General features: G+C 41.4%; 1 protein-coding gene across 3 annotated transcripts in view; it reads left to right on the top strand.

Moving 5' to 3' along the window:
* GOSR1 (golgi SNAP receptor complex member 1) overlaps positions 1-12482 on the top strand; it is a 66656-nt gene extending 54174 nt beyond the window's left edge. For 2 of the 3 annotated variants that reach the window (XM_073316063.2, XM_073316062.2), the window contains exons 8-9: positions 6686-6768; positions 8014-10154. In XM_073316063.2, coding sequence (XP_073172164.1) covers positions 6686-6768; positions 8014-8138 — 208 coding nt within the window. In that variant the 3' untranslated portion in view covers positions 8139-10154. Of the gene's footprint in view, positions 1-6685; positions 6769-8013; positions 10155-11975 lie in introns of those variants that run through there. The other variant, XR_012155486.2, reaches the window with a different exon arrangement.
* Positions 12483-19060: the final 6578 nt, after the last annotated feature.

A 19060-nucleotide genomic window follows, 5' to 3' on the forward strand; every position in this document is an offset into this window, starting at 1 on the left:
TGATCTTACAAATGATATGTGATTTGACATATAATACTGCCTGACAGGCATCTGATTTTTATTTACAGACTTTTTTTAGCATTGGATGATAGCTTGCTGCTTCTTTTCTGTACTCAGCTATTGATGGCCTGTTGAGAATTTCTGTTAATACCTTTTGTTGAACATCCTTTCACCACATTCTTATGTAGTATTGAGATAAAGACAGATTGCTGTAGCTTGTTTCTCTTTCTCTTGCATGTTAATTTCAGCCCTGGTCTACACTAGGACTTTAGGTCGAATTTAGCAGCGTTAGATCAGTGTAAACCTGCACCTGTCCACACGATGAAGCCCTTTATTTCGACTTAAAGGGCTCTTAAAATCGATTTCCTTACTCCACCCCGACAAGTGGATTAGCGCTTAAATCGGCCTTGACGGGTCAAATTTGGGGTACTGTGGACACAATTCGACGGTATTGGCCTCCGGGAGCTATCCCAGAGTGCTCCATTGTGACTGCTCTGGACAGCACTCTCAACTCAGATGCACGATTGTTTGCCGTTGCTCTGACGCAGGGAGGGGCGACTGACGACACGGCTTACAGGGTTGGCTTACAGGGAGCTAAAAGGAGGTGGCTTTACATCAAGGAGTATTTCAGGCAGGACTTCACGGAGGGTTCCAATAAGAAATGGTGCACCTAAGTTATTGTTCTTATTGGAACAAGAGGTTAGTCTGGCCTCTGATTGATACATGGCTAGATTTACCTCGCTGCACCTTCTCTGTGAGTGACCGCAGTGTGACCTAGAGGAATGAGTCCCGGGGGGGGGTGGGGGGGTTTCAAATGAGTACAAAACAAATCTGGTCTATTTCTTGTTTTGATACACTCCATCTATCTTTTATATCTTTGGCTGGCAGCAGACGGTGCAGAAGGACTGCATGCCATCCTCATCTCTTGCCTGCCCGGCAGAAGATGATGCAATAGGACTGCTAGCAAGCTGTATCACCTGCCTGCTCACCATAAGATGGTTCAATAGGACTGACTGCAGGACTAAAGAGAATGACTTGATCAAGTCACTCCAAATTTAGTCCCTGCGCCCATGTCTGCCCAGGCGCTCCTGATCGACCTCACACAGGCGACCAGGAGCACCTCGGACATGACGATGACGGCTACCAGTCCTATTGCACCGTCTGCTGCCACAAGGCAATGGGTTGCTGCTGCTGTGTAGCAATGCAGTACAGCGTCTGCCAGCACCCAGGAGACATACGGTGACAGTGAGCTGAGCGGGCTCCATGCTTGCATGGTATGGCATCTGCACAGGTAACTCAGGAAAAAAGGCGCGAAACGATTGTCTGCCCTTGCTTTCACGGAGGGAGGGAGGGAACGGGGGTCTGACGATATGTACCCAGAACCACCCGTGACAATGTTTTAGCCCCATCAGGCATTGTGATCTCAACCCAGAATTCCAATGGGCAGCGGAGACTGCGGGAACTGTGGGATAGCCACCCATAGTGCAACGCTCCGGAAGTCTACTCTAGCCTCGGTACTGTGGAAGCACTCCGCCGAGTTAATGCACTTAGAGCATTTTCTGTGGGGACACACACACTCGAATATATAAAACCGATTTCTAAAAAACCGACTTCTATAAATTCGACCTAATTTCGTAGTGTAGACATACCCTTAGACGTGAAAGGGATCTCCTCTGTAAAGATGAATCATTCTCTTTCACTGGGCTAAGTTAGTTCAGGTACCCATGAAACAAACAGATTTGCCGTGTGGTGTGTTTTCTGTTATTCACAAAAAGAGACTCCTTGATGAGTTTTCTGTATGTGACCTCCCTCTGCTCTTCCTGTAGACGTGAAGGACATTAGTTAACTGAGTCAGACAAGCCCTTCAAAAACAAGCATTGGTCAGATTGTTGATGACCACTTTTTGGACTGATAGCATTAATTTTCTCCCCTTTGCCTCAGAGTACCTTGCATTTATATGACAGGTTTCAGAGTAACAGCCGTGTTAGTCTGTATTTGCAAAAAGAAAAGGAGGACTTGTGGCACCTTAGAGACTAACCAGTTTATTTGAGCTGGTTAGTCTCTAAGGTGCCACAAGTATTCCTTTTCTTTTTGCATTTATATAGCTCCTATCATTTCAAAGCACTTTTCAAACTACAGGAATCGTGTCAACCACCTCTGGGGGTGACATAGGGTAGGTTTTAATAGTGCACACCAACACTATAGAACATTTTAAGACAGGAAGCCAAGAGTGTCACAGCCAATTGGAACTTCTGGTAGGCAGAATGTCGTTACCCCAATTTCAATTTGAGCAGGATGTTGGGGTTAACACTTCACTTTTATATACAATGACTTTGGGATGTTTAATGGTTGTCAGAACCTTGGTTTTACATCTCCCTTAAAAGATGGTTCCTCCATCAAGGTATTGCCTGCTATCACTATGCTAAGACAAAGCACTTAATATTTAACTGTAAATTATTAACAGTATAGCCCCCCCATCTAGCTAAAACTGGAAAACCAAAAATGGGCTGCATATACTTATTGAAAGGCTAAATTATTTCCTGGTGCAACTCCATTGACTACAATGGAATTATGCCATCAGACAATTTGGACCTGAGCATTTAATGCCACATAGAACTCTTGGTTGGCAGACAACATGATGGCAACGTTCTTGGAGCTCTTTCTGGTTAGGAAATTCAGGAATTTAAACTGATGGCCTGTTTTGAGAGGTCTAACAGAGAACTCTCCCTACTTTGACAATCTGCGATGGGAACAAGATTTAGAAATATAAAATTAAGAACTTGCTTTGCTAACGTGCAATAGCAACTTGCTTTGTCTTTGTCTTCCATCCAAGTGCTGAAGCCATCCTGGCCTTGCTTAGCTTATAAGATCTGATGAGATCATAAGTGAGATGGCTGGAAATCCCTATTGCTTCTCCAAGTAGCCAGCAATTTTTGTTTTATGCTGATCTGACATGAATATATAAAAAAGGATGCTGAAGATGATTTATAAAAGCAAAGTAGTCCACTGGAGACAGGAATTGCTTTAAGGCTTTTGTTAGTTCTAGCCTGATGACTTTTAATTCTCTTAAAGAATTTTTTAAACTTCAGAGTGGATCTTGAATGTTAGTCTGCTTTTATGGAGTTGTCATTTGGAAATATGAGTTTTAATACACTTCTTGTCACTAAACTGTTTATACATATCGATGATTGATCAGCTCCCAATTGATCAGTAAGCTTTCAACTTGATCCTAGTGCTAATGGAACTCTAAAGTGAAATAATTTATTGATCTGCTCTGTCAATACATATTATTTAGAAGAATTAACTGTAAAGAGCTTTGGGGTAGAGAGGCAAACACCGTCCATAAAGACACAAGATGATACCATAACTCCACAGTGATATTGGAAGCCATTGATGTTGTTCCTTTTACTTTCATGTTCCTCCAAACACTGCTGTTGGGTTGATTCACTTTGTTTACCTTCTCAATAATACTGTTATTTAATATTAATTGTAATGGTCTACTCTTATATCTCTGTAGATGAGCATGATACTTTACAAACTCTCAGGTGGGCTAGGCATTGCCCCTAAGGGCTTCCAGTTGAGTATGAAAAAAAACCAAAAGAAAAGAGGAGGCATGAGGTTGGAAAAGAGTCTCCTAAGAGATCAGTGATAGCAGTTCAGATTTTTTTGTAAAGTAGGGGAGGGAAGATGTGTGGCACATGGTAGAGAGGGTGAAGTTATGAGCATAAAGGACTTCTTGGAGTGGAAAAGGTAGAGTAGAAAGTGGAAGAAGCCAAAAGCAGTGTCATGCTACAGGGAGGTGTTTTAGAGACTATTGACTCAGTGGATTTGTTTGTTCCTCTAGTGAAATTCAAGTGAGTTTTGGTATTGATGCTTTACTACAGTTCTCCAAAGACAACTGTTGGACTCAGCCATTCTGTCCATCTTCCCTGCTGCTTTGCTAATGCTGATTGTAGTGTCACAGAGGAGCAGCAAGGCAATATTGTGCCATAGGATGATCCAGAACTGTTTATCCCAGGGTGACTGTCTTGTTTAGAGGACCTTTATTGCTCCCTTGCTAATTATTCTGAGTTCAGGTTCCCATAAATGTGTCACATTTAAAGAGACCAAGAAAGGCCTGGTCTGCACTTGAAAAGTATCCCAGGGGAACGATTTTGTTGGAAGAGTGATTGTTTTTCACCAAAATAGTGTTATGGGTAGAACATTTAATATGGGTGCAGTTCCATCAGTATAAAGGTGCTATATACAGAGAGAGCTTTTTCCCTTCCTGTATAGCAATATGCCACACCAGTAGGAGCACTTTTATACTGGTTAGCTGCATCCACCCCAGGATGATGGATTGGTATTAACTATTCTGGTATTGTTATAGTAATAGGAGTTGTAAGTGCAGATCAGCCCAACTTCCTGAAATGAAATAAATTCCTTTTCATTATAAACCTGCTCTTGAGAACCAAACATTTCCAGTGTCAAGGGTTATGTCTGCACAACACCTTGGAGTCCATGTGAGCAAGCCTCCCAGCCCAGGCCAACGGATTTGCGCTAGTGCTCTAAAAATAGCTGTATGGACAGCATGTGGAAGTTTCAGTTCCAACTGGAGCTCAGGCCCTGAAGCCCACCCTCTCCCTAGGCTTCAGAGCCCAAGCCACAACTTCTAAGAGCGGTGTACACAGCTGTTTTTAGAGCACTAGCCTTTGCCCCACTAACCTAAGACTCTCAATCCAGGCGCACAAGCTCACTCCTGGGGCTCCAAGTGCTGCATAGACATAACCAAAGAAGTTTGGTAAAATAGGGTCAGTTATGACCAGTGCTGTGGATATCAACAAAATGCAACATTAGCCATATACCATGGGACCTGGGAAAGAGAGTTAGGCTTTTATCTCCAATGCATTCCTGACTCTTCATACTTGCTGTCACTAGAAACAGTGTTCAGAGAATTAGCAGGGGCTGCGGTTCTGTATAAAGACACGTCGGGGCTCAGCAAGTTAAAAATATTGTGCAAAGGTTGGGGGTCTGCCCCTGTCTTCAGTGAGAGAGAGCTCTTTTTCTAACTGAGGGTTTCCCCCCTCTGAGAAGGGCAGCATTAAACTTGTTCTCTTGTTGCCCTATTTTATGTTATAATGCTTGTAAAGTATTTAATCTTTTGCCCCTCCAAAACAAAACTTCTCAGACAATCTAAACCTCAAACTGTATCAGGACCCATTTGATTTTTAAACCTTTATGCTCCTCATGTGGGTTTAGTCAACAGAAAGGTAAGGGTTACATCCTCAGCTATTACCCAGTCATATCGGTATATATGGTGTATGCTGTGTGTGTTCTTGAAACATTCACTAGCCAGGAAGACTGGTACTGCTCTAGTTATGTTATTCTTTTCTCTTCCATGTTCTTTATTAAACACACCAGGTCTCCACGAGCCACAGCTCTCACATCTTTCTACTGCCCCCAGGTGTAACTGAGCTTAAATGTTTCTCTTAAGAAAGCCATTCCATTCAGGTCAGCTAAATAAAATTTGAGCTGCAGTTGTAAGTAATAGGCTGCCCATTCATTTTCTCTTTGATCTCCTAAAACAGAACAGAAACCAAATTTTCAAAAAACGTTTTTGAAATGCCTTGTCAGCGTCTTTCATTGCCTGATTATTTACCGTGTTATTGATCACTGAGGGGGGAAGGAGGTGTGCCTGCCTTTTCCAGAATGAATGAAATTTGAAATAAAAACACGTACTTTTGTTATGAAAAGTTATTTTAGTATGACCCTACTCTTGTATGTGTGTAAAATATAATGCATAGCTGCTGCATCTGGTGCTAAAACTGCATGGTATGATTTAGAAGTATGTGAGCTGGCTGGCTCATGGATAGAGTTCTCGGCAAGGACAAGTGTTTTAAGTGAATTTGGTGACATGATGGAAATACATTGAGAATTAGATTACCCCAAAACAATGTGGCCTCTCTTTCTACTCCAGCTAACGAGGAAAACCGTCCATTCTAACTCACTAGTAAAAGATAAATTAGTACCGGCGTGGACAAGCTTAGCCCAACTGATGAGCCTTCATTGCCAGCTTGCCAGGAGCCTGAGGACTGCATCTACCTTGTGTAAAATAGAATAGATGGCAGCACTCTCATAGAACATAGACACTACAGAAACTGTGGATGTCTTTACATGTGATCCTTGTTGTGGAGTTCCATTGGCTGTATTTGACCTCAGGCTGCACTTTGATCATCTCTCCATTACAAAGCTCACTTTTTCAGATTGCACTAATCCTTTTAATTGTGATTGAACTCTCATTTACTCAATTATTTTTATCTCCAACACCATAGTGTACCCAACAAGGCTTTCAGGTGCTATCTTGAGCGAAACAAATATGTGGATCCTCACAGTTCAACCAAACCCCTGATTGTAGGATCTCTGCCATAAAATGTTTCTAGGCTGGTCTCTAATGTTGTCTCATCTTTTTGTTTTAATAATCTGCACTGTTACCAAAGTTGCATGCTTTTGCCTACTAATAGCTTATTAAAAGGAAAAGTGGTAAAAGGCTAATTGTTGAAGATTAGTGGAGAAAATGGGATCTCTGGAGGGTAGCAACATCCCATTCATCTGAAGGAGCTCTGCACACCTTGCTTTTCCGTTGTTTCAGCTTCCAGGTTATTTTTAGTACCAGCGATTTGATCCATTCTTTTTTTTCCTCCTCCAGCATTGCCATGGCAACAAAAGAAAATATGACTTCGCAGAGAGGGATATTGAAGTCAATACAAAGCAAAATGAACACCTTGGCCAGTATCCTTTCTGAAAGAGCTGTGCTGCGAGTGCCTTCAGGGAGAAGCGATCTCGAGACAATACATTCTGCAAATTGGGGTTCAACATATTTTAACAGGCAATGGCAATATAACACAGTCATCGTACATCTACTGAGCCAAGGATTGCATTATGCCTGTCCCACTCCATCAGTAAGATGTCTTGCTCGGATTAACAGTGTGATAAACTTAGCTGTTGGGTTTTTTAAATGCAACTTTGAATACTACATATAAGCCAACATTTAATTTTCATTTAGAGATCTAGAACAACAAAATCTAACATACTCCAACTACATACACTCTGCTAGAAGTATTATTGTATTTTATTGTTTTCCTGGCATTTTACTTTCAGGGACAAATGGCTGCAGTTTGATGTGGATGTGTCATGGCTGTAGTGCATAGCTAAATGTTTCCATGACCTGAAGATCCCCTTGTGTCTCTCAGACCTCTTGATTTTAAGTTTTTAGTTTGTTCGTTTCATCTCCCCCATTTCATGCTCCAGGCTAAAGAATGTGCTGGATTGTGAAGTCATGCGTGCTTACCATTTTTCCTACTATTTCTTCTTTTCCATTGTAGCAGCACAACGAAGGGCATTAGACTCTTGATTAGACAGAAGATATGTCCTGAAGATATGTAGCTTGATGAGACATAAATTTCAAGGGACTGTTTTTTAAGGGACTGGCAAGAACAAAAGCAACTCAATAAACATTAGCCTTAAAAGATTCTTGGGTGCAAAGACAAAGCTCTGAAGCTTGCAAACTTGTTGCAGATCTCATTTTTATACATTAGATAAATCTCAGCATTTTACAGGGAGGGCAGTTCTTCCCTCTATGTCATGCAGTAAACAGTCTTCATCTGTGGGAAATGAGCTATTTTTGTAGCCAAACACCATCCGTTGTTTCCTTTACCATTACTAGTGTTCTGCTAAATAAATTCCACAACCTTTTGTATGCAGCTAGCCCAGATTTCATGCTGGATTACATATAGGCTTCTGCATGAACACCAACTTTAATCTTTTCTGTTATCCTCTTCCTCTGATTGTTTTTTATTAATGAAGTAAAATTGTAATCTTGCTAACTAGCCATAGGACCTTTTTGTCACATCTGTTTTCTTTGTTTTGTGATTAGTTCTGAACTCTTTGCTTTGCTGCTAACATCTGTGTATAGATCTGGGGTCTGCCCAGTTTTGATGCTGCTTGGTAATATGACCTTAACTCAGACCCCCAAAGATCGGTTTCCCGCAGTGAACAATCTGATTCAAAGGATCAACTTACGGAAACGACGGGACTCTCTCATCCTGGGTGGCGTCATTGGCATCTGTACCATCTTATTGTTGCTATATGCTTTCCATTGACGGACATTCTCCTTAGACTCTGATAACCTTATCTGCTCCCAACCCATCAAGGAGAAGTGGGTGGGGGAAGTCAGTAGAGCTGATAAACAGCCTGCACATGATGGCTGGAATATCAGCATGATGTCTAAGGTTTATGGTGGCAGACTTTACAACACTGGTTTTGAGCTGAAGCTGCAGTATTTCTCCTCCCCTGCCAAAACTATTTCTCTTTCTTTGGTCAAATTTTGCTTAAATATTTTTTTTAATCCCCTGTCTCACTACAAGGTAAGTAATATACAACATTTATGAGAATCAGTAGAGAATCTTCCCTACTGGATGATGGTAATGAAATCTGTCATTGGCTGTTAAGTGAAACAATTGTTAGCTTCTCTTAGGTGGAATTTCTTCAGGAAGCCAGTTTCCCCTGAAGGCCAAGTACAGGACTAGATACTTTTGCCCAATAATAAGGATATTGCAGCTTTAAGCCATCAAGTTGGTTGGTTACTGAATACAACCTCTAAGGTTTTTACTCATGATTGAGCTATTACGAGTCATTTCTACTTAACTTGTGCTGTGAAAACTGTGCTCCTTCCCACAAATTCCTGAGACAGATAAGGATTGTTCAATTCACTTTTTGCACAGAAGATGTCTGAACTGCTATCTGAGGAGCACTTACAAGGTTTTTTGTGGCTTTAAGGGGACTCCAGGAAATATTTGCAGTCCTGCTTTGGAAGAAGGGAGCATAGTATCCTCTCAGTTTTACCGTAGTATTAAGTCATTTAAAGTGACCAAATGCGCTTTCACCTGAAAGTAATCTTTTGGGTGTAAATATTTTGGTTTTGGCTGATATCACAAAAGGCTTCATAAAGACACAATAGTTTCAAAAGTCTATTTTAATTTAGATGAAAGGTATTCTAATAGCATTAATATTTTTACACTGTACGTAGGATGGAGTCTAACCTGTACGTTGGAAAGGGAAAATACTTCGGTTATGCCTGATGGCCAATGTATCTGTGTGCAGAATTGTTAAATACATAACTCCTCATAGCAAAGCGTTAAATGAATGAGTGGCTGAATATGCAATTACGTTTTTCTCTAATATCTGCAAACACACATCCATAGATATTTTTTTCAATTGTTCGGTGTCTAAACACAGCAGAGATTTTAGATTGTTAGCAAAACCTGTTGGGTTTGACTCTGCAGATGAGTATCTGTTAAAAAAAAAAAAATCTAACGTCAGGAATGTCTTTGATATAGCAAATCTACAATTACAGGTTCTCTCCCCTTTCCAATTGTTCTGTGCCATCTTCGCCTGTATTATAACCAGAACTAACAAAACTCTGAGGCACTGGCCTTTTTTCGAAGAACTTGATTAACTATTTGCACAACTGTCTTACAACACTCCCAAATTTAATGGGTCTTCCCATTAATAATAGTTGCCAGAGATGGTATTGAGGCCTTCCCCTGTCCCCAGGGCCTCCTCTGTGCTAGAAGAAGACAGGCCACCCACAACAGTTATCATTCATTTTATTACTGCTTTTATGGTGTATGTGCAGTACCCTGTTGGAGGAAGTAAAGAATTGTGTCTGTGTGGTGTGTGAGAAACCACACAGTTGTATAAACTGTATCGTTCATTTGGACTTGAAAAAGGCTTATGTGCAGAATAACATCTTTGTGACAAACAGGCTACAAAGACTCTTTTTGTGGGTTATTTTGGGGATTAGAAGGCACTTGCAATTAATGCTAGTAAAACTGAGGTTTGCCTTTTTAAATAAGGGATGGTCATTTGGTTGATTGGGGAATATCCCTGGTTTTGAAATGAAGTGCTCATTAGATTTCTTGATAAAGACTGAAGGATAAAGGACATTTATTAATGAATCTCTGTATATCAAAACTCTTCTCCCCAATACTTTATTTTCTTTGATTTTTCAAAGGGCCCTGATTGGCAGTTATGCTCCATTAGGGTTTATAGGATTTGGTTGCTATGTAGTTGGCAATTATACGACCTGCAAATCGTAAATAAATACATTTATTTAATCTGATGACCAGTCTTTTTAATGGGTTTAATCGATCTGGTGCATTATTTAATCTTACTGTGTGTTTAAAAAAAGCTATGGAAAATGTGCAGATTGTAGCAAATATCAATCAATTTGTTATGAGTGGGGAGAAGCCGATATGTTATAGGGCATAAAGGAGTAGAAATACGATGATTCCCTTTGAAAATGAGAGGTTAATATTGGAGGTGGCATTTCAGTGGTTGGCAGCTGCTCAGTGACTTTGAGAGGGTTTTGTATCAAATACATTTAATTATCCTAGCAGAATTGCCCTTTCGTGAACTACTGTCAGTGATGTACCTGACACAAGCAGGCATCCAGCATCTCTCTAAAATGGATAGAATGGCTGGCCTGGGGGGAGACTTGCTAAATGCCATGAGTCTCTCTTTTAGCATGGCTCTATAATTAGGGCAGTGGACCTTAAAATAAGGGAGAGGAAACAGAAAACAGTGGGCTGGTTCAAGATTTAATCCCAGTCTCTGACCCACAGCTCCTCTCTTTGCAGCTTGTTCACCTGCCTCCTATTGCAAAATGTATTTCCATATTTTTTTCATTGCGTCCAGCACTTCTCCGCCTTTCTGGTTCTCAAGGCCAGTTAGAGGTGCCTGCCTTGGAGGTGGGGCCCATCAGTGGCACTGGAGGTGTGCTTATCCTCCTGTTTATCCACCAGCAGGAGCTGTAGGGAGAAGTTGTGGCCAAAGCACAAAAACAAGCTTAGATCACTTTCAAGACGCTCCTCAGTCTCTATTGCGCCTCAGAGGGGAAATGCGTTGTTGTCCTGCGGGGGCTCTATTGTCACTTCTTTCCACGTGCTGTTTGTCAGTGACCAGCCACCCATTGTAAAGCTGTCTGGTAAGCCATCGGCTCTCCTCAGATTCCAGAAAAAGCTCTTCTACCCAGCCCCAAACAAACACAGGAACATTTCTTCCTCTTCAGTCTCCTGGCCCACTTTCTGGCTAAAGTTGCAGGATGATTTTTCAGACTCCAGTCACCGGAACAGCAATACTGGTAACATCCAGTGCTGCCTGAAAATTCTGTCCGTAAGTCGGATGCACAGCAGTGAATTTCCCTGGAGATTTTATGGACGTTTTTATGCCAAATGAGTGTTGCCTGTTGATGCTGTGCCTGGCAGCCTCAGTGCCAGACTGCTGTTCCTGCAGTGCCACTGATCACTATTCTGTATCCTTCACTAGAGAGTGCAAAGCAAGGATGCACAAAGGGTTTTATTTTATTCCCTCTGCCGGTCTCTGAGACCAATTGAATGTTCACCAGATCCCTCTTCATTAATAAGACAGGAAGGTGCTTTTGTTAATCCTAGAGTCTGCCTGCTGCTGAGGGGTGTAATGGAAAACACAGCACTTTCATTTTTCAGTGACTCCCTGGCAAATTTGGGAACTTCTGAGCATAGAGTTCGGAATTCAGTTAGGAATTCGCACTGCCCCATTAGATAACCAAGCAATGCTTTTCTTCAGCTCTGTGCAAAGGTCCTCCTTTGACGGGCCCAATAAAATCGGAATGTGCAGAACATAAAGTTCTTCACTGGGTGTTGAAAATAAAAAGGCAAAAGTAGATCTCTAGGCAGTGTATAGGTGTGAGACATGCATTGACAGTTCAACGGTCAGGGCTTTGTTCCTCCCGGAACCCTGAGAATTGCTGCACAGGGCGTAACGGCTGGCCTAGCGCTTTTGACTGTGTAGCTAATTAGCCAACGCAGTTAAACTACTAAAGTAACTAAAAGTTGCTTCCCAAGCACCCTTGATGCATAACAGGATTTTTTTCCCTTTTGTTTTCAACTACCATTCAGGGCAGGGAAGGAGGACACACGGCTTTGTTACAAAAGATTTCAGAATTATTTCCTCCTCTAGAAAGTGACAGAGTTGGTGTTATGAAACTCTGCAGGGAAGGGAGCATGTGCAGAACAGGAGAATACAACTTCAGACAAAGCTGAGCCATGGAGACATCTGCTCTTTGTGCCCTCCCTCTCTCTCCTCATGACTGGACGTTTGCCTTCAATGTGATGCTTTCAGCTTTGAATGAGTACGCTGTTGGTCTGCCCACCATTAAGAGGGCGGGAAGCCGTTCCAGTCACACACTCTCAAGACTAAAGGTTATTCTTTCTCATGGAAAATATCAATCCAGCCGCATGTATATTCTTTTCCAATTGCACTTTCTAATTTGTTTGCTTTTCAAATGGCTTCTTGAACCCTAACTATTTTATTGTACCTGTAATTATTTTTCTCACCTAATGTGCATTTTCTGTCTGTATAGAAAAGCTTTGTTATGTAATTTAATAATAAATTAGAATTCTAAATGATGATGCTTTTTTGTTTCCCTGTAAGAGTCCCAGGCTGCCTACACCTCAGTTTTAAGAGTTGGACAAGACTTAAGTCATCCAGTCCATCTCCCTACCAATGCAGGATTGTTACCTAGAATAAACATTCTAATGTTTTTGTCCATCTTGTCCTAAATATCCCAAGCAATAGGACTTTTACCCCTTCCTATAGCCCCACTGGAAGGGTTTCTACATATACAGCAGAAATGGATGCCCTTCCTCCTATTTATACCTATTTGTTCCACTCTAAATAGTTCCTTTCCTTTCTTGATGTTTAAACCCTGCCTATGTTGTTAGACTTTTATTCCTACCCTTTTAGTTCTCTTTAGGCCAGATCTATGCACATAGCTCCTTCCTTGTCAGCCCCTCAAGCCCCATACTCGTTTGTTCTCTGAATCCTCTTGGTAATGAGGTCCACAGGATTTCCTCCACATCTGTGACTTGATGTTTATGCTGCCCAAAATTGCACTGGCCTTGTTAGTTGCCATACTGGGTTGAAGACTTACACCAGAAATGAATGGTGTTGGTTACTAAAGTAGACAGTGTGACAAAATGTGACAGGCATGCATGTGCTTTCTCCCACACACACACGTTTTGGCCATTCTCCTTTTTGCTGTGAGCATCTACATTAGAATCACTTCAGTATAGTGATGGTGGCTGCTTTGTCAGGATTTCAGGCGGTGGGAGCAAGCATTTTCCTCATTTCAGAGGGAGCTAAAAGGCTTCTGTGATCCAATACTATAAAGCGTTGATGACAACACAGGTGTTGGTGCTCATTTGGGCATTAAACTGCAGACACATGACCAAAAAATCGGAAAAATTCTATCTATGTAAGCACTGGTTCGAAATCCTTTTTTGTTTTTTCTCCAAGAGGTAATCAATAGCAACTCAAGAAGTCTAGGAAAATCCTCTGCTTTTTAGATGCTTATGAGGTCATCAGCTCACACGGGAATTCAGAAAAAGTATCATTTAATGGAAACATAATGACCTCCTCCATCTACTGTTTAACATATTCCCTCCTTCCCCATCCCCACTGATGTTTAGACACAATGGATTCATTTTTTTCACTTCACTCTGTTTCACACTATTTTCTGCAGGAAATTCTTAGTTCTTTTGATGGTGTTTTTTCCCTAAGCTGATTTTCCTCAACCTAGAAGTGCAGGTCTGTCTGCTTCCCCTCGTCTCCCCTCATGCCACCTGCCACAGGCCCCCTGGCATAAGCTTAGCTTTCACATAAATGCCAACCAGTCCTGCCATCCATCTGAGACTACCTGTCAGAATGATAGAAATGGGCTGCTCCCTTGAGTATCTATCCTTTTCATTTGAATGCACAATGTGACACCTAGCCAGCAGGCTGTTGCCTGCTACTTCTCATGTTTGAGCAGAGTACTGGAGGGAAACCTGTCCATAGCCAGAATGGATTAGAGAGAGCTGGGCATGCCGTCACTTTTAGCACTTGCTTTCATTCAGTCTAGCTCAGCTTCGCCAGCTATGGAGATTCAGATCCACCTCTCCTCTTGGGGCACAAACCTCTCCCACCTGGTCTTTGAAGTGCATTGTTGCAGTCGGTTTGATCACCTGTTTGAACACTGATATAGCAGAACTTAAAAAATAGCTTATTTTCTCTTGTAAAGGACTTGATTGATTAAAAGTTAAGCAATGTTGATGTCTTCCTCCAGCCAGAGACTGCCAATGAAACGGCTGTATTTTTACAGCAGTTTAAATGAAGACGTTCTTGCAAATAATGGATCCTTGCTGGCAGGCAATAGGAATTGTTGTTGGGTTCTCTAGAGAGAGCCAGATAACACTATTACTTCTGTTTAAAAACAAAACCCTCATTGTTGCCAGTATTACCTTGAACTACGTTCTCAAACGGGATAAGTAAGCCATGGGATGTGACAGAAAACCTCTGTTCTCTCATCAGAGATTAGAAAAGGTAGATTTTGCACAGCTAATCGTTTCCCTGAAGTGCAACACTACACCTAAATTAAGATTACACTTAATCACCCCTCATTTGTTTAGTCACTTGCTATTTCTCTCCAGTATGTACTAGTCATCTCTTCTTTGACAGAGATTGTTTAGTATGGACTTTGTGTTCCTATATTCTAGTGTGTGTCATTAAAATGAGACCCCAACTGCAAAACTAATTCTGCCAAGTTTCAATTTCATCCTAAACTCTTGGATTATCTTCATGAGTCTAGCAATGCACTCTCCAGTGGGAATATCTTAAAAGTTCACACAAACCCTCACCCAAGTAGCCTATATACTTGCCCAGTAGGGTACAAGACGTCTGTTTTTCTTATACTAATCCAAGAAGACTCCTGGGAAGGGAGAGATCAGAAGTAAGCACTTTGTAGTAGAGGCAGTTGTGACCCGGGAGGCAGTATAAAATAGTGTCTAAAGCAGAGGATTAGGAGTCAGAGTTTATTTGTGGCTCTTCCACTGATTCACTGTATGACCTTGCGAAAGTTACTTTACCCATGTGCTTTAATTTACCCATCTGTAGAACAGACTTAATATCTGTGTCACTAAAGCAATGTGCAGCTTAATCATTTTAATGTGCCTTCAGGTTTTATTTCGTCTTTCAATCAGAATGAAATGCTGTGTAATCTGATTCTGATTGACATGTTAATGTGCTGTGGACCTTTGAAGGAATAGGCAGCATGCTCAATTTACCCTTCTCATAAGAGACAGCAACTCTGCTACTGGACGGAAGTGAAAGAGAAACAAAGGAAATGACTCTTACCATAAGGCCCATAAGATAATTTCGGGGGCAAGTAGAGCAGATATTCTAGCATCGAGCTGTAATACTTTGTAATTTCCACCCCTCTGTTCCAGGGTCTGAGATAAAGAACTACAGCACCTTGGACAGCTCCCCAACTTCATTCAACCCTTTAACCTTTTCTGAGAGTCTGTCACCGCATTTTCATAGAAATGGGGACTGGAAGGGACCTTGGCAGGCAAATTAGTCCAGTACCTGGCACTAAGGCAGGACTAAGTATTGTCTAGACCATCCAGGTGTTTGTCTAACTTGTTCTTAAGAACCTCCCATGAGGGAGATTCCACAACCTCCCCAGGTAATTTGTTCTAGTGCTTAATTATCCTGACAGGAAGATTTTCCTAAGGTCTAACCTAAATCTCCCTTGCTGCAATTTAAGCCCATTGCTTCTTGTCCTGTTCTCAGTGGTTAAGTAGAACAATTTATCACCCTCCTCTTTATAACAATCTGTTTAACAATTCTGGTTTTATTCAGAGCTGTATATTGTGATAATCAAAGATGACAGTGATTAAAACAATGAATAGGATGGGATGTGGAAAGAAAAGAAATGATGGTGCAGTTCCTCATTGGGGGCATTTAATGATTTGCATAACTATAAAGCTGCTTGCAACATGACCAGAGAAGCAAAGCATGCAAACCTGAGTCTTCAGTAGCACTGGGTTGTCCTCAGTAGCTGCATTAGAGACCAATAGTTCTTAAAACAATTTGTAAATTGGCCTTGTTGCCATGAATGTATGAAACATAGTAGCATGGAACTGATTTGACCATAGTGTGGGGGCAGATGTTGTCAGCTGCCTCAGGATACCTCTGCCAGTACACCTTCATTGTGAGTACTACTGCAGTCCTGCTCCTGCGGTATTCAAATCCAGAAAGTACCGCACCTGGACACTTGGTAAGTTACCTTTGTTCACCTGTACCTGGGCTATCCTTGCAGTCGTTTGCTGCATCTTTTATTTCTATTCATGTGAGCAATTTGTTTCAAGCAAGAGAATGTGATTGACATGTTGCTGGATAGCAACAAGAGACATAGGAGTTGGTGTGTTTCAGTGAGGCTCATAAAATAAAGAGTCCCACTTCATAATACATTTCAGAATCACCAAGCTGTGGCCTTGTTAACAGTATCTGAAACTAAGGATAGGTTTCCATCACCTTAATGTGCCAGGTAAACATTCCTGCCCCTGCAGTCCAGCCTCATTCTAAATCACGGATTCACAGAAATGTAGGCTGGAAGGGACCTCAAGGGGTCATCTAGTCCAGCCCCCTGAGCTTTACCAGGACCAAGTGAACTAGACCATCCTTGACCGGTGTTTGTCCAACCTGTTCTTAAAAAAACCTCCAATGACAGGGATTCCACAACCTCCCTTAGAAACTTATTTCAGTGCTTAACTATCCTTATAGTTAGAAAGTTCTTCCGAATATCTAACCTAAATGTCCCTTGCTGCAGATTAAGCCCATTACTTCTTGTTCTACCTCCAGTGGACCCAGAGAACAATTGATCACTATTCTCTTTATAGCAGCCCTTAATATATTTGAAGACTGTTATCAGGCCCACCCTCAATCTCTTTTCTCAAGGCCAAACATGCCCAGTTTTTTAACCCTTCCTCATAGGTCAGGGTTTCTAAACCTTTTATCATTTTTGTTGCTCTCCTCTGGACACGCTCCAGTTTATCCACATCCTTCCTGTAGTGTGGTGCCCAGAACTGGACACAGTGCTCCACCTGAGGCCTCACCAGTGCAGAGTTGAGTGGGACAATGACCTCCTGTGTATGACGTATAACACTCCTGTTAATGCGCCCCGGAATACTATTAGCCTTTTTTGCAACTGCATCACATCCCACTGGTGATCCACTCTAACCCCCAGATCCTTTTCAGCAGTACTACCACCTAGCCAGTTATTCCCCGTTTTATACTTGGGAAGTTCTTTACATTTGTCTTTACTGAATTTCATCTTGATGATTTCCAGCCAGTTCTTCAATTTGTCAGGGTTGAATTGAATTTCTAATCCTGTCCTCCAAAAGTGCTTGCAAGACCTCCCAGCTTGGTGTCATTTGCAAATGTAATAAGCACACTCTCCACTCCATTATCCAAGTCATTAATGAAAATGTTGAGCAGTACCAGACCCAGAACAGACCCCCGTGAAACCACACTAGAAATGTCCTTAAAATTTGATAGTAAACCATTGATAACTACTCCTTGAGTAGTCTTTCAACCAGTTACACACCCACCTTATATCCACATTCCCCTAGGTTTGCTTATGAGGCACTTCAATTAACACATGTTTTTAGAGTGGTAAAGGGTTTTGGTCACATGCTTCCAGTTAAAGCTAACAAAGTCCATGTATTGCTTTAAAGATCTGGAGGTTTCATCTCCCCCTGAGACAGTGGAATGCACTGTTTTTGCACTTCCAGTGCTGGTAATAAGTGGTGCATAAAATTCCATCTTCGTTTGGAATAAAAAAGGTAAATTATTTATAGATCTGCATCCTTTTTTCCAGCTCTATAGAGTCAATAATTTATAGTAGCACAAGGGTACAATTTTTTATTAACTATCAACCTTCAATAGGACTGTTGTTCTTATCAAAATCTGATGTCCCTCCTGACGCTATCGAATGCCACAGAAGTTGATGCCTTATGGATGAGCTGTGCTCCAGTTCTTTAATCCTGTTGCAATACCATGAGAAGGTATTCTTGTTAACAGAGAACTGAGCGTCCTTTTGTACATTCATAAGGAGAGGCAGGAGTTAATAGGCTTTTTGTGTTTTATCTACTGTTTCCTTGAAACTGGGGAGATCTTTAGCGCATGCTGCCGTATGGATTTAATTTTCAAGGTCTTGAGAGGGAAAATACTCAATGTTTACAGGTAGAGGTTTACATTTTCAAAAAATTATCCAAGCATTACTATTTATCCAAAATGCAGTGCTTCAGACGTAAATGCTATGTGGGCAATATGTAGGGGCGGTCTAGTGTCTGTGATGAATGCCTTGAACAAGCTATGAATTTATCCATGTCTTAATCTTCCCCATTCCTTTGGATGTGTTCATAATTATTTTATAAGCATGGGTTCATGTAAATTAATTACCACTTCTGCCTTACCTCTGCTGACTTAATATTGAATCCCAGTGACACTAAAATCTTTCTCATATTGACTTCTATTTATGTCAATTATCATGGTAGAAAGGTCTGTTGTGAGCCCTTCCGATCAAAATCCTGCCTCTGCATTACTATGAATTGAGTATCCAACTATCAGATTTAAACAAACAAAATCCTCACCAGTCACGGACAATGTATTGAATAAATCTACAGCTCTTCTGGTTTGTGCCATTTTTGCCTGTTAGTTTCAGATTTTCCAATCCCTTTTTTTTTTTAACTGTAGAAACTCCTGTGGACTATTTTGTCTTGATCTCCTGTCTTTTTCTGGTTACATGTGTGATTCTTGCCACATCTCATGCTTTACCCTCTTGCCACCTCTTTTACGCTTCCTTAACTTCTCCCTTGCCCTCCAGATCCTTCCTTCCTTCCTTCCTTTCGCAAGACTAAGGCTGTTGGGCTTCACTACATGAATTATTTTAGCACTGCTAGTGATGATGGGCACTCTCTCTGGATACATGGTCTCTGACTGTAATTAATGTTCCCCGCACGTCCTTGAGAGAGAACATTTGCTGTTCTCTAATCACCAGTCGTTTTCTCATCATCTTCGTGTCTTCAGCTTCCCTTGAGTATCCCTTATCAATCAGTGGTGTGTTTTTGGTGTCAACTTCTATAATCATTTTCCTCGAGGT

Source organism: Lepidochelys kempii, chromosome 17, assembly GCF_965140285.1.
Source record: "Lepidochelys kempii isolate rLepKem1 chromosome 17, rLepKem1.hap1, whole genome shotgun sequence".
Classification (NCBI taxonomy): domain Eukaryota; kingdom Metazoa; phylum Chordata; order Testudines; family Cheloniidae; genus Lepidochelys; species Lepidochelys kempii.